At 58.3% G+C, this 23,763-nt stretch overlaps 1 protein-coding gene across 1 annotated transcript; it reads left to right on the forward strand.

Moving 5' to 3' along the window:
• The first annotated feature begins 12,825 nt into the window (after positions 1 to 12,825).
• Positions 12,826 to 23,384, forward strand: SUMO3 (small ubiquitin like modifier 3). The gene is made up of 4 exons (XM_047846869.1): positions 12,826 to 12,996; positions 17,553 to 17,681; positions 21,249 to 21,320; positions 23,254 to 23,384. The coding sequence occupies exons 1-4, from the start codon at positions 12,976 to 12,978 to the stop codon at positions 23,329 to 23,331; spliced, it is 300 nt and encodes a 99-aa protein (XP_047702825.1). The 5' UTR covers positions 12,826 to 12,975; the 3' UTR covers positions 23,332 to 23,384.
• The last annotated feature ends 379 nt before the right edge of the window (positions 23,385 to 23,763 follow it).

A 23,763-nucleotide genomic window follows, 5' to 3' on the forward strand; every position in this document is an offset into this window, starting at 1 on the left:
ACGTTAATTTTTTTTTAATAAAAAATAAACACCACGACTGGATGGGTGATCGGTGGCCACGTCCCACCAACTGGCTCTCGGTGTCCTTCCAGAGCCAGTCTGCGTCACGGGGCTCCTGGTCTGCTCCGTCAGCACGTGGAGCCGTGCACGTGGCCGCCGCCTCCCCAGGGGCCTCGGAGCGACTCGTCCCACCGTCTGCTTGGCAGGTGCTGGCTGTTTCCATTCCTGTCTGTCCGTGCTGCTTTGGGTGAGCTGTGGGTCAGTTTCCAGGAGTACAATTCCGGATCACGGCATCCGTGATGCTTATGAAAGTGTTGGCAGGGTCTGCCCATTACCCTCCAGACAGAGGACAGCCCCCTCGAGGAACCTGTGCCGTTTCGCAGGCTGGAGGTAGGCGGCCCCGTGTGACTTTGCCCAGTCCTCACCTGAAAGTAGGTGACTCTGAGCAGTTGTCAGGCTGCGTGCCTGTGCGTGTGGTGCGGTCGGGGACGGACAGGCTGAGCCCAGGCCACGCTGGGGTGCTGGCGTCGACGTGGCGGCTGGGTCGGGTCCGCTGCTACAGGAGGTCTGGGGCTCCCTGCCCCCTCCGCCCATCCGCACCCCCCTTTCTGCCACACTGCCGCCCCAGTGCCCTCCTGACTGCCCTGCTGTGCAGGCCACTGACCCCGGCGACCGCGTCCCGGTCAGGCCGTGGCTGATTCGGTGGCGGTTCTTGGCGTCTGCCCCACCGGGACCAGCAGGCGCCGGTGAGGCCCGGGACTCGTAGACAAACTCACGGTGGCCGGCACTTAGCAGATACCTGCATGTCTCACGGTCATCGCTGCCACCGGAGAGCTGTCTCTGGCCACGTGTTCGCTTCAAGGAGCCAAGGGATCTGGCGGCAGCCACAACTTTGGGGCTTACGGGGCCCCTGGTACAAAGGTGTCTGGCCGAGCCCGCTGGGGGCAGGGGGCACTGACTCCCCGCGTGGGTTGCTGGGAGCGGGTGAGGGCACAGTCTTGCCATGCCCCTCATCCCCAGTCCCACGCACTCTGCTGGGGACCCAGCCCCCAAAATGGTCTTGGAGTCCAGAGGACCTGCCCAAGTGTAAAACGGCTCGAGCTGCGTGGACTTGTGGCCCCAGCTGCTACGTTGGGTGGATGGCAGTGCGTCTGGTGCCTCCAAGTCCGGAGACGTGTCCCCGCTGGCAGGGCTCTCCCTGTGCCTCCGGCCCCGGTGGGCAGGAGCAGGGCAGCCAGCCTGACGGGGACGTGACACCGTCACCTCTCCTCGATGCCACTGCCGGGAGTCGGTCAGTGCGCGGGGCCTGGGCGTGCCCCTCCCCTCCCCGGGGCCACATCTGGCACGTCCGGGGTCAGGAGCTGCGATCCCGCGAGCGATTCCATCCCGCCATCTCTGCCGCTTCTCCTGGGAGCCGAGAGGAGGCTCCAGTGTGGATCCCTCCCGCGCGCAGAGCAGACGCCGACCCCACGGAGGAGCCCGGGGGCGCCAGCGCGGCCTCGCATACTTGATGGGTTTTCTGCTCGCAGAGCTAAAGGATGATGCTTAATTTGGTTTCGGACCAGCTGTCTCCTTTTAAGCCCTGAAGCCTAAGAAGAATCCCTCCCTACGGGTAAGTGACTAAACGCAGTCCATATGACATTCTTTTTTGTTTATTTGTTTTATTTATTTTTGAGAAAGCACGAGCGGGGTGGGGCAGAGATGGGGGGACAGAGGATCTGAAGTGGGCTCTGCGCGGACAGCAGTGAGCCCGATGTGGGGCTGGAACTCAGGAACCGCGAGATGGTGGCCTGAGCCGAAGTCGCGCACACACGGCCGACCGAGCCCCCCAGGCGTCCCTGCCCTTGTAACATCAAGTCCTTTCACAGATTCTCGCTCCCCGGAAGTGTGAGGAGTTTTCTCGGAGAGTGCACACCGGGATGGGGTTTTGCAGGCATTTGGGGTGAGGTTGGGATGCTGGCCAGGCTGGACGCATCACAATAATTGACTTTTTCTAAGAGGACGTTGTTTCCTGGCTGCCTCGCGTGCTCAGGATCGGCGAGCGCTGTCCCTGCCGCAGCTGCTGGCCGCTTGGCTGACCGCCTTCATGCTTCCTTTGCTCAGAGCCCTCTCTGGGGTCTCCAGTCTCCGGCCTCCTCCCCTCTCTTGGAACTTGATCTTATGCTTTCGAGGTTTTAAAGGTATTCGTTCCTCTCATTCTGCTCACAAGTGACCCACGATCGGCGCAGGTAAGTCACTGAGTATCTCAGACAGGGCAGAGCACTGGAATTTTCTGTATCCCTAATAACAGCTTTGCCATTTTTCTTGTTTTCAGCATTTTTACAAAATCATGAGGGTCACCTCTGGCTACTCAGAAGGTCTCAGACCCTCACGTGTAGAGGGCAAGGGGGGGCGGGGGAGGGGTGCTGCCAGCCGGGATCCCAGTGGCAACTGGGACACGGGACAAAATCTGAAGATCAGTTAACTCAGCATAAAGCAGAGTTGACTCGGTCAGGGTAAAGGGTACTCCACTCGGCTTAAAAAATTATTAACCGGGCATAAGGTACGGCTAACTTGGTGTGAACAATAGTTAACCCAGTATAAAGAACTGTTCACTAGGCATAAAGAGTAGTAGCATAGTTGACCTAGTATAAAGAATTGTTCATTTGGTGTAAAGAATAGAGGAGTTACCGCAGCGTGAGGGATGCCGTGTGCACCACGGACCGCTGCGCGGCACCAGCGGGGGAGCTTGCCCCTCAGGGCTGGCACCTTACCCCTTGATGATGGGATCTTAGGAACCCAGAGTTCAGGGTGGGAGTGTAAGGTTGGGTGACTTCCTCAGGAGACCTGTGCCCGTCCCCAAGGAGGTTCCCACGGTGCTGCTCTCCCGGTTGACTGCCTCCCGGACACAGGCCCAGGGAGGAGGGGCAGGCAGGGGAGGGGACCCAGCCCTCGAGAAGCCTGCGTGCTCAGCCTTGGGCTGGGATGGGGCAGCTCTGAACTCCAGGGGCCCAGGCGACATCCTGAGGACAAGCTGTTCAGAGGGCCCGAGGGGAGCCTTGTCCTGGGCTCAGAAGATGCAGTGCCCTTGGGTCAGGATCAGAGCGGGGCAGGCCAGGCACTGTGGTGGGGGCGGCTGGTGGCTGGTGCCCTCCTTCCCCTGGACAGTCTCTCCCAGGCCAGCAGTGACCCCGACTCCGCATTCCTCCTCTTCTGCGCCACTGCCTGACCCCATGTCCCGTGGCCTCTCACCACAGCCGGCCCAAGCCAGACCCTGTCCCCCACCCCGCCCCACGGTGTGCAGAGCACTGTGGAGTCCGTCTCTGGTCTAGCCTGCACCTCCTCCTCTGCTGCTACTCTTGCCCTGCGGCCTCTCATCCACCCTGGCCTGAAGGGCACCTTCAGGCTGCGAACCTGACGGGGGGACCACTCAAACCTCCCACAGCTCCCTCCACACTGAGAATAAGACTCGAGGTCTTAGGGTAGCCGAGAAAGACTCCTGGGTCTCCCCGTCTGCATCTCCCCACTCCTCCAGACACCGACGCCCTTGGTGCCTGGAACATACCAAGCTCACTCCGTCTCAGCCTCTGCTCCCTGGAGCACCTAAAGCACCTTCCCAGGCATCCTGGCAGCTCCCACCCACATTCCCTCCCTCCATTCAGTACACTTTCTCTGGACGCCTATCTGAAGAACTGTCCTGTGCTACATATGATCTGTCTCCCGACTCAGGTCTACTCTTTTGTCCTTTTGGCCACCTAATGTAGCAGGGTTTAACTAGAGCAGTGGGACCAGTAGGATATCTGTCTGTCTACGCACCCATCCATCCATCCATCCATCCATCCATCCACCCACCCACCCACACACCCATCCACCATCCACCCACTATCTACCTATCTACCCCCTGCTACTTCTCATCCATTCATTCATCAATCCACCCACCCACCCATACATCCACCAATCTAGTTCACTCATCTACCCATCCACTCATCCATTCATCCTCCCACACATCCATCCATCCATCCACCCACTCATCCATCCATCTGTCCACTCATTCATCCCTCCATCCACTCACCCATCCACCCACCCACTCATTCATCCACCCACTCATCCATCCATCCATCCACCCATCCATCCATCCCTCCATCCACTCATCCATCCATCCATCCATCTACTCATCCATCCATCCACCCACTCATCCCATCCACTCATTCATCCCTCCACCCACTCATCCATCCATCCCTCCATCCACTCATCCATCCACTCATCCATCCCTCCACCCACTCATCCATCCATCCTTCCGTCCACTCATCCATCCATCCACCCACTCACCCATCCACCCATCCATCCATCCCTCCATCCACTCATCCATCCATCCATCCATCTACTCATCCATCCATCCACCCACTCATCCCTCCACCTACTCATCCATCCATCCACCTACTCATCCATCCATCCACCCACTCATCCATCCATCCCTCCATCCACTCATCCATCCCTCCATCCACTCATCCATCCCTCCACCCACTCATCCATCCATCCACCCACTCATTCACCCCTCCACCCACTCATCCATCCATCCCTCCATCCACTCATCCATCCCTCCATCCACTCATCCATCCCTCCACCCACTCATCCATCCATCCTTCCATCCACTCCATCCCTCCACCCACTCACCCATCCATCCATCCACTCATCCATCCACCCACCTACCCACTATCTACCTATCTACCCCCTACTACCTCCCATCCATTCAATCATCAACCCATCCATCTACCAACCCAGTCCACTCATCCACCCATCCACTCACCCATCCACCTACCCACTCGTTCATCCATCCATCCATCCATCCATCCATCCATCCATCCACTCATCCATCCATCCATCCACCCACTTGTCCATCCATCCATCCATCCATCCATCCATCCATCCATCCATCCACTCATCCATCCACCCACCCACCTACCCACTATCTACCTATCTACCCCCTACTACCTCCCATCCATTCATTCATCAACCCATCCATCCACCAACCCAGTCCACTCATCCACCCATCCACTCACCCATCCATCCACCCACTCACCCATCCATCCACCCACTCACTATTCACCCACCCATGCATCCATCAACCCACCTGCACCCATCCATCCATTCATTTCACAAATGCTTTTGTCATGAAGGAATTTTGGATTCTTATGTAGTCAAACATCAGACTTTTCCTTTATGGCTTTTGGGTGGCTCTATTTGGCCTTTCTTCATTCCAAAATTATGAAGCTACATTGCCTATGTTTTTTCGAGAGACTTTTTAATTTGGATTCTACATCTAAGTTTTTCATCTCTCTGGAATTTTCATTGGTGTAGGTGTAAAGTATGAATCCAATCGTATGTTTTTCCAAGTGGCTCCCCAGTGTCTCAGCATAACTCAGTCTGGGTCTGGAAAGAAGCCCCTCTTGGACTTGCTTCCTCTGGGGATGTGCACCCTCCTTCAGGCACGTCAAAAACCCCAGGAGAGGGGAGAGGGATGTGTACTGCTGCAGGTGTGGGGGCCGGGCATGGACATGAGCGTTCCTCCGTTGTGGGGCCTGCCACCATCTGCCCACAGAGCCTGGCGGGAGAGAACAGCTCTGCCTGTGACCTTCACCCCCGAGTCACCCCGATGGAATCTGCTCGGGTTAGTCCCAAGTCCCCAGTGCAGCCGGGGCCCATGGGACGGTGCTTGTGTTGGGCACTGCATGGACACATCTCCAGAACCTTCTAGGCCTGGTCAGGAACAGAGACAAAGAGTCTGGCTGGGGAATGCCAGGCGTCCAGGCAAGTTGGGACATACTGGGAGGGAGCAGGCCAGGGCAAGAAGGCAAGGGTTGTTCCAGAAGAGGCCTATCAGAGGATGGCCACCTGCGTCTTCTCTAGGTATGACCACAGTCATCTGTGAGGCTTCCTGGAGGACCGTGGTGGCTGCCCTCTCTCCCGGCCCCTTTCAAAGGTGATAGAGCAGAGAAGACGAGGTCTGGAGGGCGGCTGGGTCAGAGGCTGCGACCAGGTGACCTGGGTGTGGGTGTCCAGGTGGGTGGCCGTCCTGAGGCGCTTACCCTGGCACATCATGGCCGGCTGGGCATTGAGAGACAGCGGGCGGCACTCAAGGGTAGACACTTGGGGCCCCGTGGCCCAGCTGATGGTTTGAGGACTGGCCACTCCAGTCCAAATCGTTGGGCTCTGGGCAAATGACCTGACCACTTGGCTGTTGAGTCCCAGCTCTCTGGAACGACGCCAGCACCGGCTGGATGCCCACACGACGTCACCTGCTTGCGGCTTATGGCCCAGTCTCTCCAGGGAGGTCTGTGAGTGATGTGGGCTGCGGCCAGTACACCTGCGTGTCCTTTTCCCCAAGGCCACCCCAGCATGGCTTCTCTGAGGGTGTCACAGTGGCCAGGAGCTGCGGTACAGCCGGACCCAGAGGTGCAGCCAGACCGGCAGGTAGCGCTGGCCGTGCCCCAGGCCCAGGGCAGCCCCTCCCTTGCTGTCCCGTGGGCCACGCCACACGGCCGGGTGGGCTTTGTTATCCCCTCGTGTTAGCACCACATCAAACACCCAGTCCCTCAGTTTGCTTTGGCGAGGCTGGTTGGGAGAGGAAAGGGCTCCCCCGTGAAATCTCAGAGCAGCGGGGGGGGTCCTCTTGGGGGTCTGTGGTCCCGCACTCCACGCCAGGACCGTGTTTCCTTTGGGTGAGCTGCAGAGTGACGCGGGGGCAGAACGGTTAGGGTTCCTTTTCAGCACACTGAGCGTGCTGCCCCAGGCCTCTGACAGCTAGAAGGACGTGACCCCTGCCTGGTGGGGGTGACGCTGGTGCCCCTGGGCCTGGAGGGCAGAGCATCCGACCAGTGGGAGGTTCGAGCCTCAAGGGCTAAGGGAATCTGCCTTGCTGGGTCCGGACGTGCTCGGGACCTGCTGTCCCATTCTTCCTGGCCCCGAGGCATGTGTGCTTGGTGACCGGCCAATCAGGTAATACACGATCCATGACGGGCAGTTGAGGCAGGGACCCCTGTGACAGATCAGGCAAGGAGCCGCTTTCCAAGTAGAGAATCGTCCACGGAGGGCGCAGCCTTCCTCCCAAGGACTAGACAGGGGCTGCGTGTGGTTCTTCTCTTGGGGCCCGCCAGAAGGCTCACAGGCTTCCTGTACCACGGGCTCTGCTGGGTCACCAGGCCCTGGGCGGGCAGCCCCAGCCTCTCCGTGCTTCAGGTGCTCCAGGCCCCACTCGGTAGTGGTGGCCTTAAGGACGATCCCACACGTGGGTCTGAGCAGCACATCCACACGTGGACCACGTCACCTCTAAAACCCTAAAAGGCCCAGGTGTGCAGCACGCCCTTCACGGGGCCCAGCACGTCGTGCGGTGACCGTCCTCTCTGGAGGGACAGTCTGATGTGTTCCCCGCAGCCCCCTCCCCAGGAAGGCCCCCAGGCGGCATGACCCCGAGCGGGGCGGGGTTCAGCCCCCACCCTGGGGCGCACAGGTACTAAGCTTCCAGCCTTCTCCCTATCCCCATCGGGCCTAATGAGCTTAGTGTGAGGTCACGGTCACCTCGGCCTGAGGACAGTGACAAAGTGGACCCGCCCTGAGGTCAAAGTGAAGGCATTCTGCTCCGCAGCCGCGCGAAGGCAAAGGCAGGATCTGGAGACACGGAAGCAGCCTGTGTCGGGCCAGCGGGTACAGCCCAGGGGCCGGGACCTCGGCGCCCTGGCTGCATCACCTCCACATAAGGGTTTGGTTCCTGCAGCCCGCCTGGCTTCAGCGGGTTGGGGGAGCACCGACCTGCTTTGGCCACCACGACAAAGTGCCACAGCGGGGCGATTTGGACAGCGGGCGCTCATCTCTCATGGTGCCGGACGCAGGACGCCCCCGATGCAGGCGTGGGCAGGCCGGGTTCCTCCCGAGGCCGGTACACGGCCGTCTTCTCCCGTGTCCTCACACGGCCCCTCCTCTGTGCCCACATCCCTCCCATCTCTGTGTCCCAATGTCCTCTCGTTAGAAGAGCCCAGCCACCTGGGGTTAGGGCCCACCCCACGGGCTCTTTTAACCTAACCACCTCGTTAAGGGCCCCGTCTCCAAATAAGGCCACATTCCCAGGTGCTGGTGTGAGGGCTTCCGCATTCAAGTTCCGGGGGTCACGCTTGAGCTCCTAGCGTCGGGGGAACACCGGGTCTCCCAAGCCTTGGATGGTGCCTCCCGGCGCCGCCCGCTCCCGGCAGCAGGTTCGCCAGGTCGTTAGTGGGGCGGGTGTGCAGGTCCCCGGGCCTCACTCTGCCCACCTCCAGCCACAGATGTCCTTCCTGCAGCCCGTGGGGACACGGTCTGCGGCCCCTGGCTCCCACCTGGCCCAATGTGAGCTGGATTCGGGGCAAGACCCTTTCTCCTCTGCCTCCGTAAGCCCGCTCCAAGAAGCAGGCCTCCGTGGCCGAATGGGGCCTCTTCAGAGCCTGTACGGAATACCCCGGAAGGTCCAGGAACTCCCTCTGCTCCAGGACGCAGCAACCCTTGAAAATGGCCACAGGCGCCTCTGGAGAAGGTTTCAGGGCCAGTTCATGGTCTACACCTGTGTCCAAATTGCAGGGCCCTTCCTTACCAGCCCCAGGGACTGGGGGAGAGGTCAGGAGGCCCCATTATGGCGGCTAGAATTGTCCTACTGTAGCTTAGCTGTGTGCTGATGTCCTTCCTAGGCTCCCTGTGATCACTTAGCCCGCACGATCCCCGTGGCTCAAAGAATTCTGATTCCCTCTCCCCCTGGGTGACTTGCGGTGTGCCCTTTGCTCCCTCTCTGCATCCAGCGTTAGGTGCTGACATCGGTACCTGGCGCACGGGGTCACCTTCACCTGTGCACTTCTTAGCCGCTCGGTGCACAGTCTCCTCACTGCGGCTCGGGAGAGGTGGGCAGGGTGCACGTGATAGACCCGCTCCAGCTCTCAGCCCCGGGGCCTCAGGCTTTTCCTCCACACCCACACTGGTGATCCTCCATTGTCCCTGAACCTTAGGAATCATGTTTGTTTAGAGAGGAGCAGAGAGAGAGAGAGAGAGAATCTTTTTCTTAAGTTTGAGAGAGAGCGAGCAGGCGAGCGCACACACGTGAGCAGGGGAGAGGCAGAGAGAGGGGGAGAGAGAATCCCAATCCACTCACAGCGCAGAGCCTGATGCAGGGCTTAGTCCCACAAACCTGGAGATCGTGACCCGAGCTGCAATCAAGAGTTGGATGCTTAACTGAGCCCCTCAGGCGCCCTGAGACATTTTTAAGCCCATCGATGCCAGACTTCATGGGTGCAAGAGGGTAGCTTCCGAAATGCGCCTGGTGACTCAGGCACCGCCGAAGCAGGAGGGAGGGCGGCGTGGCCCAAGATCTAGCAGATTGTCCTCACCGGGGGGCTGGAAGAGAACGCAGAATGTCAGCCCCTCCCCCTCCGGCCGCACCGGCACCTGGGGCTTGACCAGATTGCTGACGATTCGCCCGGGCAGCTTTGCCTGTCCAGCTCCCAAACGCGAGCAGCACCAGAATCACCCGGCGGGCTTGTGAAGACAGGCTGCCGGGCCCCGCCAGTTTCTGATCCAGCAGGTCTGGAAGGGGCCCAAGAAAGTGTATTTGTAACACGCTCCCAGGTGACGTGGATGCCGCTGGTCCCGGGACCAGATTTTGAGAACCACCGCTCTACAGAACGCAGAGGACGTTTGTCATTTCAAGCTAACCGACCACGGTGAAGTTCAAGATTCTGTGAGCGGGGGCGCCTGGTCAGTGAGCGACCGGTTTCGGCTCAGGTCATGATCTCCCGGTTCATGGGATTGAGCCCCACGTCAGGCTCTGTGCTGACAGCACGGAGCCTGCTTGGGATTCTCTCTCTCCCTCTCTGAGGGAGAGGGGGACAGAAGATCTGCACTGACAGCAGAGACCCATGCAGGGCTTGAACTCACAAACCACAAGATCATGACCCGAGTGGAAAGCGGACGCTCGCCGACTGAGCCACCCAGGCGCCCCTTCTTTTTTTAAACGTTCACTTATTTATGTTGGGAGAGAGAAGAGAGAGAGAGAAAGAGAGCACAAGTGAGGGAGGGGCAGAGAGAGGGAGGTAGGGAAAGAATCCCAAGCAGGCTGCACGCTCAGTGTGGAGCTGACACACGGCTGCATCTTGCGAACCGTGAGCTCCTGATCTGAGCCGTAACCAAGAGTCAGACACTTACGCGACTGAGCCACCCAGGCGCCCCAGGATGTTTTCTTTATGTTTGGTTTTTGCCAGCTTGGACAGGGCTCCCAGTGTGCCTGGTACACGTATAAATCCCAGGTGAGTTTTCTGAATCTGGATCTGTGCCATGATGTCTTAATTTTTAGAAAACCTGAGCCACTATTATTTTTTAAAGTTTCTTTAGAGAGAAACAGAGGGTGTGAGTGAAGGAGGGGCAGAGAAGGGGACAGAGCACCCGAAGTGGGCTCTGAGCCCAACAGCAGAGGTTCGGGACAAAGCCCGACAGCAGAGAGCCTGATGCGGGGCTCGAACTCCCGAAGTGTGCCATCATGACCTGAGCCAAGTCAGATGCTCAACTGACTGAGCCACCCAGGCGCCCCCAGCCCTTATTTCTACAAATATTTCTTCTGCCCCTTTTCTCTTCTTCTGTTACTCCAGTGACACACATTAGACCGTGTGAAATGACTCATTCCAGGGCTTCTGTTTGCTGCGTTCTCTTGGGTTCTCAGGGGTTCCCACCTGTTTCCCTCTGTTTAGTTCGGGTGATTTCCACGCACTTATCTGGAAGTTCACGGCGTCTGTGTTGACTGCGTTCGTGAGCTGCTCTGTTTCCAGCATTTCCGTTGGACTCCCTCACAGCCTCTATCTTTGTGCTGGCATTCCCCACCTTTTCCTTCACGTCACTTACCTTTTGTGCCAGAGCCTTCACACAAATCCTGTTGGACAATCCTAGCTTCTAGGTCGTATCTGGATCTGGTTCTGCTGATTGCCGTGTCTTGATTGTGGGTGTTCTCCTTTGTGTGTGCGTCTTGTAGAACACCGATATTGCCCGCCGGACAACAGAGACTGAGGTTACTGGTATTTCTATCTGGAAATGGGCATCCCTCCTCTGTTCGGCTGCCTCCGTAGGGGGTGAGTGAAGCAGGTGGGAGTCGAGTGAGTCTGGGCTCGGTGGCCGTTACGATTTCTTTAGTGTTCACCGACCTCAGATTTCTTTGGCATCCCCTGTGCTGCAGGATGAACTCAAGCTTGCTTCTTGGTGCTGTCCTGGCACAGGGTGTGTGTATGCGGTGGGCAACGGGGAGACTCTATTGCCGAGGTCCGGCCCCATGTCCTCGGATCTTGGCTGGGACTTCTGTGGGGACCCCGTTTCCTTTCCAGGGACAGGAGACCTCCAGAGGGCCGGGCCCAGGATGTATTCTGACAATGTGGATAATGAAGGGACACCTTCAAAGACTTTAAGCTCAGATTTCTAGACCTAGAAAAATATCTTCCCAAACTGAAGGAGAGACGTGAGGTGCAGGCAGAGTGGGCGGCCGTCCAAGGACTCTGAGAATCCCCGAGAGCAGGCAGATCGGAGGGGCCCGGACTCAAAGACGGGGAAGCTGCAATCCCAGCTCGCCGATAGTTTAAGGAAAGCTATGGTTTTATAGGTTTTCCAGCTTCTCGTTTTCAGACTGGGATAATTATTGTTCCAGCTTTCTGCGTCCTCAGCGGAACCCTCCCCCTGTATGATTTCTTACAACTTAATGACCTTCTCTTAGAGACCTAATATGTAACTAATCGTGTTGTTCAGATTCTCTACGCACTCGGTTTCTGCTATGTAGCGTGCATTCCACAAACCTCAGGAAAGCGGTCACAAGACAGCCTCCTGCACCCACCCCACCAGCGCCCCCAGGGGCTGGGCCTCCACTCACCAGACTCGGAAGGCAGTGATGGGGACTGGTAAGGGGAGAAGGGGGACGCAGCTAGGGGTGAAACCTGGCTCCACCAGGAGATAAGTGGCCATAGGAGAAGGCCTTCCACATGCCTCTGTCCATCCTCTGTCCCGGTGAAGGGCGCAGGCTCTGGGGTACGTGGGGGCCTGCAAGCGGTCTCTAGCGGTGGCGCAGAGAGGCGGCTCAGCCTTGGGTCTCCTTCCTTCCCCTGCGGCTCCTCTCAACTGGACGCGTGGCTCCTCACCTTATCCAGGAGTGGGGCTGCCTTGTGAGGCAACACTCACTCACCAGGTCCCCTGTGGTCACCAGAGATGGTTCACCAGACTGGCCTTTGCTTCCTTTTCCTCTGAAAAACCGTGCTGCACTAGCGAAACGAGTGGGCGTGCCTGGGCCTGGCCGGCTGAGCGCAAGCAGGCCAAGGACCAGGTCGATGGACGAGGGCACCGAGGAGGCGGAGAGGCCCTTCTCAGGCGCTAAGACAACGTGTCCATCCTGGTCCCTGACCCCTGCCTGTGGGCGTTCCCCTGGGCGCCCCCGCGCTCCCGTGTGTGCCCTCTGAGCCCCTCGGTGCCTTGTGCTCGCCCCTCCCTTTCCTGTGCGCCCGGGGCCCCTGCGTGTCCTGGGCGTCCCTCTTCCCTGTGCGCCCCCGGAGCCTCCCCTCCAGCCCCCCGGTCTTGCGCTCGCCCTCCCCTTCCTGTGCGCCCCAGGGCCCCTCAGTATCCTGGGCGCGCCCGCCTTTCCCGTGCGCCCCCGGGCCCCTCGGTGCCCCGTGCGGTCCCGCTGTCGGAACGGCCGGATGGCGCGGGGCCGCTCCGTGACGCATTTCCAACCACCAGGAACCTCGGCCTGGCCGAGCGCGCGCCCGACGCCGCGGGGCACGCGCCTCGTGCACGCGCGCCTCCACGTGACCCCCGCGCCGGCCAACCGGCACGCAGGGATTTGGGGGGCAAAGCGCGGCCCCGCGAGCAGTTGCGGCGGGAGAGCGGCGGGCCGAGAGCGTGACTCGCCCGCTCCGGCGCTGCCTGTTTCCCCGCCGCCGCCTCCCGCCGCCGCGCGCAGCCATGTCCGAGGAAAAGCCCAAGGTAAGGGCCGGCGGGCGCGGGGCCGGGGCCCCTGGGTCGGCCCCGCGCTCGCGCCGTCCCCGCCGCCCCCCGCCCCGGTCCGCGCCCGGCACCCTCCGCGCCACCTCGGGATGGAGGGGGAAGGGGAGGCGGTGTCTGCGGGGTTTCCCCGCGCCCTGGGCCTCCTGCCCCTCCCCCCGCACGCCGCGCCGCTCCCCTCCCCCTCCTACCCGGCTCCGCCCCGCCCAGGCCCCGCCCTGCTGCTGCTCCGCCCCATCCAGGCTCCGCCCCGGCCCCGCCCCGAGGCGCTCCTCGCCCCACCCAGGGTCCGCTCTGACGGTCCGGGTCCCGCCCCTCGGCTCGTGGGCGCCTTGCCGTTCCCGGAACCTCGCTCGCGCGGACCTTGAACACAGCGGCGGGGGGCGCGGCCCCTGACCGGACCCTCCCAGCCGGGACCCCTGAGCCACCTCCGGATTCACCCCCCCTCTGCTCCCATCCGCGACCCTATCCGGGACCTACCCCTAGCCTTGACCTTTGCCCCACTACCCCTTTCTCTCCGGGGCCGTGCTTTCCCAGGACCTTTCTCGCTGAGACCTTTCCCGGCTGCTGCCCTTTCGGCCCCCCGCGGTCCGCGCCTCCGCCCTGCGGGGTCTGGACGATCCCCCTTATGTCTTCGTAGGGCGCGGAGAGGGCGCACGCTGGGTACCCGCGGCGAGCCCGCCCCAGCCGCGTCCTGCTGCGCCCTCCAGTGTGTGCCCTCCCTTATTCATCGACGTCCTCGGAGTGTGTGCCCGCCCACCTCTCCATCACCTCCTCCGGTGTGCGCTCGGCCCTCCCCGTCGCGTTCTCTACCGTGCACCTCCCCCTTACCTACCGCGTCGGGGTCGCTGACCTGTCTTCTTCCCCATCACACCCTCTGACGTGTGCTCGCCCCTTCCCGTCGCGCCCTCTGGCTCCCTGGTGTTGGCCCCTCACTTCGGTGCGTTGGCAGTCAGTTCTTAGGGGGATCCGACGTTATGTTACCTGCTCTTATTGTGTGTGTGTGTGTATTTTTTGTCTGCATTGTTGGGGTCTATTTTTTTTTGCCCAAGTGGAAGATCAGCTGAGCTGAATGCTTTGCATATAGGTGGCCTCCGACATCAGCCTGTTTGGTACTGGAGATGGCACCCCCTCTGCACAGAGACCGGAGCCCAGCCTCCGTACACACAGGAGGCAGAGCTGGGGTTGGGTGGACCCTCCCAGAGCCCCCCGTCAGGCCTTGGTGGAAGCTTGCACCATCCTCGCTGTGACTTGAGAAGAGGTCACACTCCCGCACAGCCTCCTCATTCCAGATGTGGTCGGAGCCTTTGCTTTTTACCGGCTCAGCCTTTATACCGGTTTCCCATCTTGGGCGGATTGTCTTCAGTGAGGCAAATTATAAACGCCTTTACGGTTCTCTGGGGCTTCCTCTGACTGACGCGTAAATACGTGTGGCACTCGGTGTCTTTGCTGTACTTAAACTTTACTGTTAGGTGGTCGCCTTCTATGTTCCAGTTCAGTTGAGTGAACTTGGTTTAGCTACTACTTTAAAGAAAAGATGTTTACTTATTTATTTTGAGAGAGAGCATGCAGGGGAGGGGCAGAGAGAGAGGGAGAGAGAGAACCCCAAGCCGGCTCCGCACTGTCAGCACAGAGCCGGACATGGGGCTCAAACCCATGAACCATGAGATCGTGACCTGAGCCGAAATCAAGAGTCGGATGCTCAGCTGACTGAGTCCGCCAGGTGCCCCTGTTTTCACTACTTCTGAACTGAGGCGGGGCTGTGCCCTGTGAGCCTGGAGAGGGCAGGAGGCACGCTCCCAAGCCATCATGGTGCTGGGATAAAACCTTGTGGGTCAGTTGGGAAAACAGCCCCCTCTGGTTGAGGCAGAGGGTTGACCTTAGTGATTTGAGGTCATTGTTTCTTTTCTTTCACTCCTGTTTACTAGGAACTCGCTAGGGGTCCGGGACAGGCCATTGGTTTAGTGTTCCTTCATTAGCAGGGAGAGGGGCTGGTGACCTTCCCTGCCCCCACAGCCCCCGAGGGAGCTGGTTCCCCCAGCACCCTCCCTGAGCCCCTCCTGCCATGTTCCTCCACCTGGACTTGCAGCCACGCCTGGCCTGTTTGCGTCCTGGGCGCTGTGTCTGTTTGTTTTGACACGTCGGTATCTTTTCGTTAAAAAAGCAAATGCGTTCTCTATCCACATGCAGAAGAATGAAGTTGGACTCTTACCTCACACCATGCACAAAAAAGCAACTTGAAATAGATCGAGAACCCAAATGCAAGACCTGAAACAAAACTCTCAGGAGAAGACCTAGGACAAAAGCTTCCTGACTTTGGACTTGGCAACGACTTCTGGATGTGACAGCACGGGCACAGCAACAGAAGAAAAAAATAGGCAAATCGCACTATTTGAAAATTAAAAATTGTGTGCATCAAGAGACACCATCCGTAGAGTCCGAAGCACCCCACAGAGTGGGAGAAAATATTTGCGAATCATCTGATAATGGGTTAATATCCAGAATATGTAGATCACCCTTAAAAACAGCGCCAAAAAAGAACCTTATTCAAAAATGGACCAAACTCTTGAATAGACATTCCCCCAAAGAAGATCCGCAAATGGCCAAGAAGCACGTGACGTATGCTCAGTGTTGCTAACAGGGCAACGCAAATCAAAACCCCAGTGAGACACGCCTCACACCCGCGGGGTGGCCGCTATAAGAAAACAGAAACACGCGTCACTGGTGAGACCGTGCGGCTGTTGGGACGCTTGTGCCCTGATGGTGGGAATGTAAATCGGGGTGGTCACTGGAGAAACACTACGGGTGTTTCTAAAAAAATTAAAAATAGAATTACCGCATGCCCCTGCGATCCCACTTCGGGGCGTGGGCCCCAAAACCCTGAAAGCAGGGACTCCGAGTCTTCCTTGTTCACCCACGTTCACCGCAGCGTCCTTCGTAATAGCTACAATGTGGAAGCAACCCAAGGGTCCTCAGTTCCACAGGACGAAAAGGGTTCAGGAGATGGATGCGGTGAAGGTTGAAGGTTATCGGGAGTGTATTTCATACCAACCTAAAGTGGTTAAGCAGTAGATTTTATGTTACGTGTATTCGAACACAAGACAAATGGAAAAAAAAACCCCTCTCTCTAAGCGGGTATGAGTGTGGCACCCCGGACTGGATCCCAGAACAGGAAAGGACCTTAGTGGGGACATTGGGAAAATGCCAGGAAAGCTTGGCGTCCCGTTCCTAGAGACGCACGCCAGTGCTGGCTTCTCAGGGGCCAGATGGGTGTGGCGTGTGGGGTGCTGAGGTGAGGGGGAGCCGGCGAGGGGGGTGTGCGGCTGGAGCCCAGTTCTGCACCTTTTCTGTAAATTCCAAAATAAAAGCTTTATTTGAAAAAAAAAAAAAAAAAGCACTCAACAAATGCATCCTTCGTCTCTGGGGAGAGGGGGATGCTCACGGGAGCGCCCCAGCTCCCACCTTGGACACCCCGCTTGCGCTGCCCGCTTGCCCACAGTGGAGTCCATATTCTGGAGAAGGAGGCCACCAGCCGGTCCACCTGTGTCCTGGGGCTGCTGCTCTCCCGGAGCCCTCCGTGTCCCCAGCAACCCGCGTGCCTGGGCACCGAGGGAGGGATAGGAACGGCCGTGGCGGCAGAGACAGTACAGATGAGCCCTGCCCCCTGCCCTCAGCCCTCGTGGGTCGGATCCGCCCCACAGGACGTGCCGGAGAAAGGCGGGGGTGTGTGACAGTTGACATTAAACTTTATTTCTGAAAGGGCTCAGGCCAGCTTCGTCATTTTGTTCAAAATAAACGACTCCTGTCTTCCCCGGCAGTACCAGATAAGTGAGGTGGCCCTGTGCCCACAGCACCTGCCGTGGCCGCCCTCCATGGCTCTGGGCAGTGGCTCGGGGACCCAGGCACCCGCAAGAGCCTGCTGCTCAGGGTTCTCCTTAGTCGTGACCCTTCGTTGTCTTGTCTTCCCAGTCTGTATAAGTCTGTACAACCTGTGAGTATGTGGTTTAAGAGTAATCTTATAACAAAGATGGAATTTTTTTCTAGACTTACTAAGATTTTTTTCCTTTGAATTTAGAATCTGAAAATTTTTTAGATTTGCACTGTTTCCTCTCAGATGCTTAACAAATACAAAAGTGAATTGTGTGTAAAAATGAAACAGTCATAGGAGTGATTCTAGATCGTGGAACTTTAAGAGTTCAGTTTCATTTATTTGTTAAAAAACTTTTTTTTAACATTTACTTATTTTTGAGAGACGGAGCGTGAGCAGGGGAGGGGCAGAGCGACAGGGGGAGACACCTGAAGCAGGCTCCAGGCTCCGAGCTGTCAGCACAGAGCCTGACTCAGGGCTCGAGCTCACAATCCGCGAGATCGTGACCTGAGCTGAAGTCGGACGATTAACCGACTGAGCCACCCAGGCGCCCCTAGAATTCTGTTCTTTTTAAAGACTTACACTCCAGCAGTTACCCCCAGACTCGCGGGTGAAAACGGCGGCTATTTGGAGATGTGGTCCTGAGACCCGGTTTTGCGTGTCTTTGCAGGAGGGGGTGAAGACCGAGAACGACCACATCAACCTGAAAGTGGCCGGGCAGGATGGCTCCGTCGTCCAGTTCAAAATCAAGAGACACACGCCGCTGAGCAAGCTGATGAAGGCGTACTGCGAGAGGCAGGTGCGTGCAGCCCTGCCGAGGGCCAGGCCGTGTATGTGTGTGCAGTGCGTGTGTCCTGTGTGTGCGCGCGGGTGTGTGCAGTGCGTGTGCATCGCGTGTGCGTGCCCTGCGTGTGTGCATGCACGTGGTCTTGCTCGGCGGCAGTTATCCGGTGCCCCTGTCGGTCACCGCCATCAGCTCTTCCTCGTGCGCACCTGTCACACCGCCTGTCCTTCCTCCGGAGTCTGGCGGGTCCTCCTGATGCAGCTGGGGTCACGTTCAGCTGCAGAGCAGTGAGTGCGCGCGCGGTTCTCCGGCAGCCAGAACACATGTGTGTGCACGCCGCCCTCTCACTGTGGTTTGCAGAAAGTGCTTGATTCCCTCCCTTTGCTCGGCCGTGTGCGCAGTGGAGCGATTGGCCGGCACCCGCCCCCCCCACCCCGCGGTGGCGGGCCGGCCGCTGTAGCTGTCCTCCGGGTCAGCAGCGTCTCTATAGACTTGGGGCTCACACAACGCTTGTGCTTCCCGCCGCCGTGTCCCGTGTCCTCGTTCTCGCTCGGGGACTGCCTTCGCCCCGGGGCTCTGCGCCACCCGAGGACCTACGTGGCGGCATCGCTGTGGCATCGCCGTGGCGGGTGGCCCGCCCGGCCTCTGCTCCCTTTGGTGGGAGGCGGTCTTGCTCCGCGTGCTTTGCAAATGCTGGTGGTTGGTTGGTTCCCGTCTTGGCTCTGATGATGCCTTGGGCTTGTTCTAAAAAACACTATAAAAATCCTACGTGCCGTCCTCTTTTTCTCCCTTCTTTTCAGACTTGCTCCTCGGAGGCGGTCACTCCCAGCCCCTTCAACTGTTTCTTTCGCTCTTTCTTGGTAAATAGGTTTCTGTTTCTGTTTCTTCATGTTTTTGGCCTTAGAGATTATTTTCCCCCAAGAAGGGTGGAAAGTCCTAGCTCTCTGACCCTGCTGTCTGTCCACGTCCCTGCCCCTGTCCTTCCAGTAGATTGCCCTGGAATGTGCCGGGTTCTGCCGAGGCCCAGGAGGTGCTGCCCCGGAGCCCGGCTCCTGTCCACGTCGGGTTTCTGTTGGTCAGGTGGTGGTCGTGTGTGATTTTCTGGGTGTCCGTCAGTAACGTGTCAGCCACGGTCTCCACAAGTGCCGTACCTCCACAGTACCTGGCCTCGGGCACTGCGGGTGCATCTTTGGCGTCCGGCCGCCCTCCTGCCCCTTCCTGCCCGGGCCACACCGGTGGCACAGCTGTCACCGTGGAGCCACCCTGGAATCCATCTGGAGGCTTCTTTTGCCTGCATCCTGTGTGTCTTCTGGATGAATCTTCATCCCGTCTCCCAGCATCTTACTCGAAAGGGTTAGCAAGGGCAGCGTCTTTGAGACTCTGTTCTGAAAATGATTTGCTTTTCATGAACCTTCACACTTCACTATTTGGCTGCACGTAGATTTCTAGGTTGAATTTCTAGAAAAATCATTTTTTTTGGAGTTATCACATCGAGTTCTTCTAATGTTGGTGCAGCGAGTTTGGGGACATCAGCGAGTTTCTGATCCTCTGTCCTTTGAATGCACTTTGCTTTTCTCTGAGAGCTTTTGGGACCCTCTTCTCCTGTCCAGACACCTCGCCCTCATGTGCTTTGAGAGCATGATCGTCCCCTTCACTCTCTTGGTACTTTCTACTTTGTTTTTTCTAAACTAATTTCTACACCCAACGTGGGGCTTGAACTCACGACCCTGAGATCAGGGGTCACATGCTCCACCGCGCCACCGACTGAGCCAGCCAGGCGCCCCTCCGGTACTTTCCACGTAGAAACTTTTCAGTTCAGGAAACACGACTTACGTTGGTTCTTCCGTGACTGGCCTCTCCCGTCCTGTCCCCCGTGTTCGGAACGCCCACGCATGTTGGAGTCACCTCCTGGAGCTGTCCCTCGAGATCATCGCTGCCCACCTGGCACTGACCGGGCTTTAGCGTTCCTGACGGTTTTCTTTCCGGAAGATCCTCTCAACTTTCTGCTCCCACCTTATGCGGACAGACCTGCTTCTGTCATGACATCTAATTTCCAAATGGTCTTCATTCCTCCCTGTTCTCTGAGGGTTTCTTTCCCCAGTAGTCGGTAATGCTCGTTTTCTGCCTCCCGGAGGATTTCTAGTGTGTGTGACCTCTGGCCCCTCCCTTCCCCTGGGTCTGGTGCTTTCCTTCCTTGCTGGCTGCATGTCTCACGTGCCTGAGCCTGTCTTCACACGGCCCCCCAAGTCCTGGTGAACTGCTCATATTTAAGAATGCAGCCCAGACAGCTGCTGACCCACTCGCCACCACGGGGTGACCTGCCAGGACTGGTGGTTTTGTGGGGGGGCTCCCAGGCGTCGCAACCTGTGAGGCAGCAGATCGCCCAGAAGGGGCCCCCCCCGGGCTCCTGCCTGTGCCCTGGGGGTGCAGCCGGATGGGCGAAATGGGGCTGCCGTCACTCGTCCCTCCTATCCTGAGTCTAGGGCTCGGCGTTAACCTCTCCAGGAAGTAGACCTTTTGCCCTTGGGAGGTGCCAGCTGCTTGGGGCTTGGGGGGCCCCGATATGGGGGTCCAATAGGAACTTTGAGGCAGTCATCCAAAATCAGCTGCGTGCTACATCTCTGCCTCCGGGTGCCCGTGTGCAGGTCCCTAGGCCTCCAGGGGCTCCCTGTCTTGCCCCCACCGCCACCCTGACCTTGGGGTCTCGTGTCCACAGCCCCGCAGCCCCCAGCCAGCAGCCATGTCGTCTGCCTGCTGGCCCGTCTCCTCTCCTGTTTTCTTTGTCCTTCGTTGTTTTATGTCTTCCCAGGAGGTTCAGGGGGAGCAGAGATGCATGTTTTCATGCTGCCTGTTGTGTTCAAGCGAAGTCAGAATTGCTTTTTAAGAGGAGGTGCTTTTTCTCCTCGACCATGTTTGCCGTGCCCTGGGGACGCAAAAGTCTGCCTGTGCTGCTCCCTGGACAGAAACGCTCTGCTGCAGCCCCCTCGGGCCCGGGGGTCAGGACTGCTTCCCACCCGCACGCGGCCCTTGACCACAGGCCTCGTCCTTACCTGACGGCTTCTCTTGGAGGAGTTTAAAAAAACATTTTGTTTTAAACGTTTATTCGTTTTTGAGAGGCAGAGAGCATGAGCAGGGGAGGGGCAGAGCAGAGAGAGAGGGAGACACAGAATCCGAAGCAGGCTCCAGGCTCCGAGCTGTGAGCACAGAGCCCGACGCGGGGCTCGAACCCACGAGCTTCGAGATCATGACCTGAGCCGAAGTCGGGGGCTCAGCTGACAGAGCCCCCCCAGGCGCCCCTCTCCAACAGTGAAGGATTGTGCTGGCTCCTCGGGGGAAATGTGCTGGCCCCGGGGGGGGGCCGGGCACTTGCAGCAGCTGGAGAGTGTCAGAGCAGTGGTTTCTGGAATCATCCCTGCTGGGGCATCACGTGAAAGAGATTGTAGGCCCACTGGCAAGCTTTTATAATCAAGTGGATCAAAAACCTCTATGTTCAGAATTCAGGTGTTTTGAGATAAATGTCTTATTTTTTGGAATTAATGTGTTATCTGGAAATATCTAATGATAATTGGTTTTTCTTTTCAGGGCTTGTCAATGAGACAGATTAGATTCAGGTTTGACGGGCAGCCGATTAATGAAACAGACACCCCTGCGCAGGTACGAAAGCTCCGTGTGTGTGCGCTTTCTGGCTCCTTCCCGCCGCGCTCGACCCGCTCCTGTTGGGAAGGGCTTGAAAGCTGCTGATGGGTGCTCATGCAGAATACTCTTCATTTCTTAATGGTTTTAATTATTAGGTTATTTAACTTTTTTGGTAACGTACATTTCTGAGGGAGAGCGAGAGAGAGACCGAGTGTGAGTGGGGGAGGGGCAGAGAGAGGGAGACACAGAATCCGAAGCAGGCTCCAGGCTTCGAGCTGTCAGCACAGAGCCCTACCTGGGGCTCGAACCTACAAACCGTGAGATCATGACCTCAGCTGAAGTCGGATGCTTAACTGAGCCACCCAGGCGCCCCTAGGTTATTTCATTTTTAAATTCTGAATGTTCTGAAGTTTTTGAAATGAGAAACGTGCACTTGGTCACATAGCATCCTCCACACCGGGGCATGGGGCAGGAGGACCGGGTGCTGAGCGGCTGCGTCTGGGTCATGGACGAGGGTCACGCAGACCCTCCTGGCACCTCTCCCGGATGTGGTTTCCACCCACCCCCCGTCTGGACGCTGAACTTGCAGCTCAGTTACTGTCCTGATTCTCGTGCCCTTTCCATATTTATGCACGCGGGGCATGGGTGCCGAGGACAGGCACAGCCGTCATTATCAGCCACACAGTTTCTCCTCTGCGTAGCCCCCACACCCCCGTCCCGTCACGGTGCATCATGCTGCGGTGAGGAGGGCTTCGGCCTTGAGGTCGGCAGGACGGCCTTGGGCTCGAGAGCCACTGACCCTCACGGAGTCCCCACCTTCTGCGTCTGCAAAGTGGCGAGGGTGCCCGTTTTCTCCCCTTTGCGGAGTTGTGGGAATCGTGGGACTGGTTCGCGTGCGGGGACCGCGCAGCGAGAGGCTGTGTCTCTGCCCGCCCCCGGGTGTCACGCGGCTGGCACTGGGGTCAGGGCCGGAGGCGCTCCCCGCCGGCCCCAGCGCGCCTTCTCTGTGTTTCTGGGAAACGTTACTGCTTCCAGCCAAACAGCCTGTTTCAATTGGCAGAGGCTTCCTTGTGTTCAGAGAAGGGCGGACGAGGCGAGGTGGTCGTGTGCCCTCTGTGGGGGAAAGCAGCAGCAGGCGGGAAACGTTTGTGGCTTCCCTGCCCTGGTCTAGAGGGAGAGGGAAGGGGCAGAGTGGGGCAGCCAGCGGTGCTCCCACGTGTGTGCGGTTTAGATTCAGCCTGCTTTGGAGCTCACGGGCATGACCCCGCTGCGCCTGTCATGAGGTATGTGGTCCTGCTGGTCCCCAGGACTCCGCACCGCTCATTAGAGGCATCTGATGGGAAAATGATTTTGCGTCATGTTCAGTAAAAGTTGTATTTATTTCATTTTTTGTCAGAGAGGGGAGAGAGAATCTTAAGCAGGCTCCACGCTCTTGGCACGGAGCCTGACACGGGGCTCGGTCCCGTGACCCTGGGATCATGACCTGAGCTGAAACCAAGAGTCGGACGTTCGACTGACTGAGCTGCCCAGGCGCCCCTCAGTAAAAATTTTAGACACTTGTTTATGTTTAAATGAGACTCAGTTTTTCTTTCTTTCAAAGGTTTTATTTATTTTTTTAAGTAACCTGGGCACCCAACATGGGGCTCGAACTTACAGCTGAGATAGAGTCTCCTGCTGTATGGACTGAGCCAGCCAGGTGCCCCAGAGTCTGACTTTTTCCATCAGCGTCCTTAGCTTTGCATGTTCTTTTGTAAGTTCCGTCAGGGGAGGCTTGGGGGTGGACAGGGCTTCTTGGAGATCCCAAACCAGCATCTTTTCCCTGCACGGTACACACGAGGACGGGTTTGGGGACGGCGTCCTCCAGGGTGAGGAAGACAGGTCCGTTCTGTGACAGTGAGGAAAGTAACCGCTGTCGCTCTCTCCCCGTGCCCGTCACGCCGCCCCCCGCCAGCTGGAGATGGAGGACGAGGACACCATCGACGTGTTCCAGCAGCAGACGGGAGGCTCGCGGGACAGCCGCTGTCGCTAAGGGCGCCACCTCTACAAGGACCGTCCCCACCGTGTCTTCGGCCTTGCGTCTGCTGTTGAATAGTGAACAAGTGGCCATGCCAGTCACAAAGGAGTCTGCAGAGACCCGAGGACAGTCACCAAAATTACTTTCCTCTCTGACATTTTGCGAGGGCAATTCAGAACTCTGTCTGCAGGGGGCCACCGCTGACACCCGGCCAGTCACACTTGTCTTTGCGTAAGATGAGTTGCGAGGTTTCTTTTGGTTTGTTTTTGCTTTCATTTTCGTCCCTCCCCCCCCCCCCACCCCGCCCCAGAACATTGGCCCAAACTGTGGTCTGCAGGTTCAGTTTTCGTCTAGATGGGGATTTTACCCCAGGTATTGAGCGCCCCCCCCCCCCCGCCCCCGCATATTCCAGCTGAGAACTCCCAGCACCACAGTGGGGATGCTTCC

This window comes from Prionailurus viverrinus, unplaced genomic scaffold (genome assembly GCF_022837055.1).
Source record: "Prionailurus viverrinus isolate Anna unplaced genomic scaffold, UM_Priviv_1.0 scaffold_42, whole genome shotgun sequence".
NCBI lineage: Eukaryota > Metazoa > Chordata > Mammalia > Carnivora > Felidae > Prionailurus > Prionailurus viverrinus.

Bases quoted from the DNA above. Each gene is read 5' to 3' on its own strand.
- SUMO3 (XM_047846869.1), top strand. From the start codon at position 12,976: ATGTCCGAGGAAAAGCCCAAG. The intron at 17,682-21,248 runs GTGCGTGCAGCC...TTTTCTTTTCAG, and splicing joins AGGCGTACTGCGAGAGGCAG to GGCTTGTCAATGAGACAGAT. The intron at 21,321-23,253 runs GTACGAAAGCTC...GCCCCCCGCCAG, and splicing joins AAACAGACACCCCTGCGCAG to CTGGAGATGGAGGACGAGGA.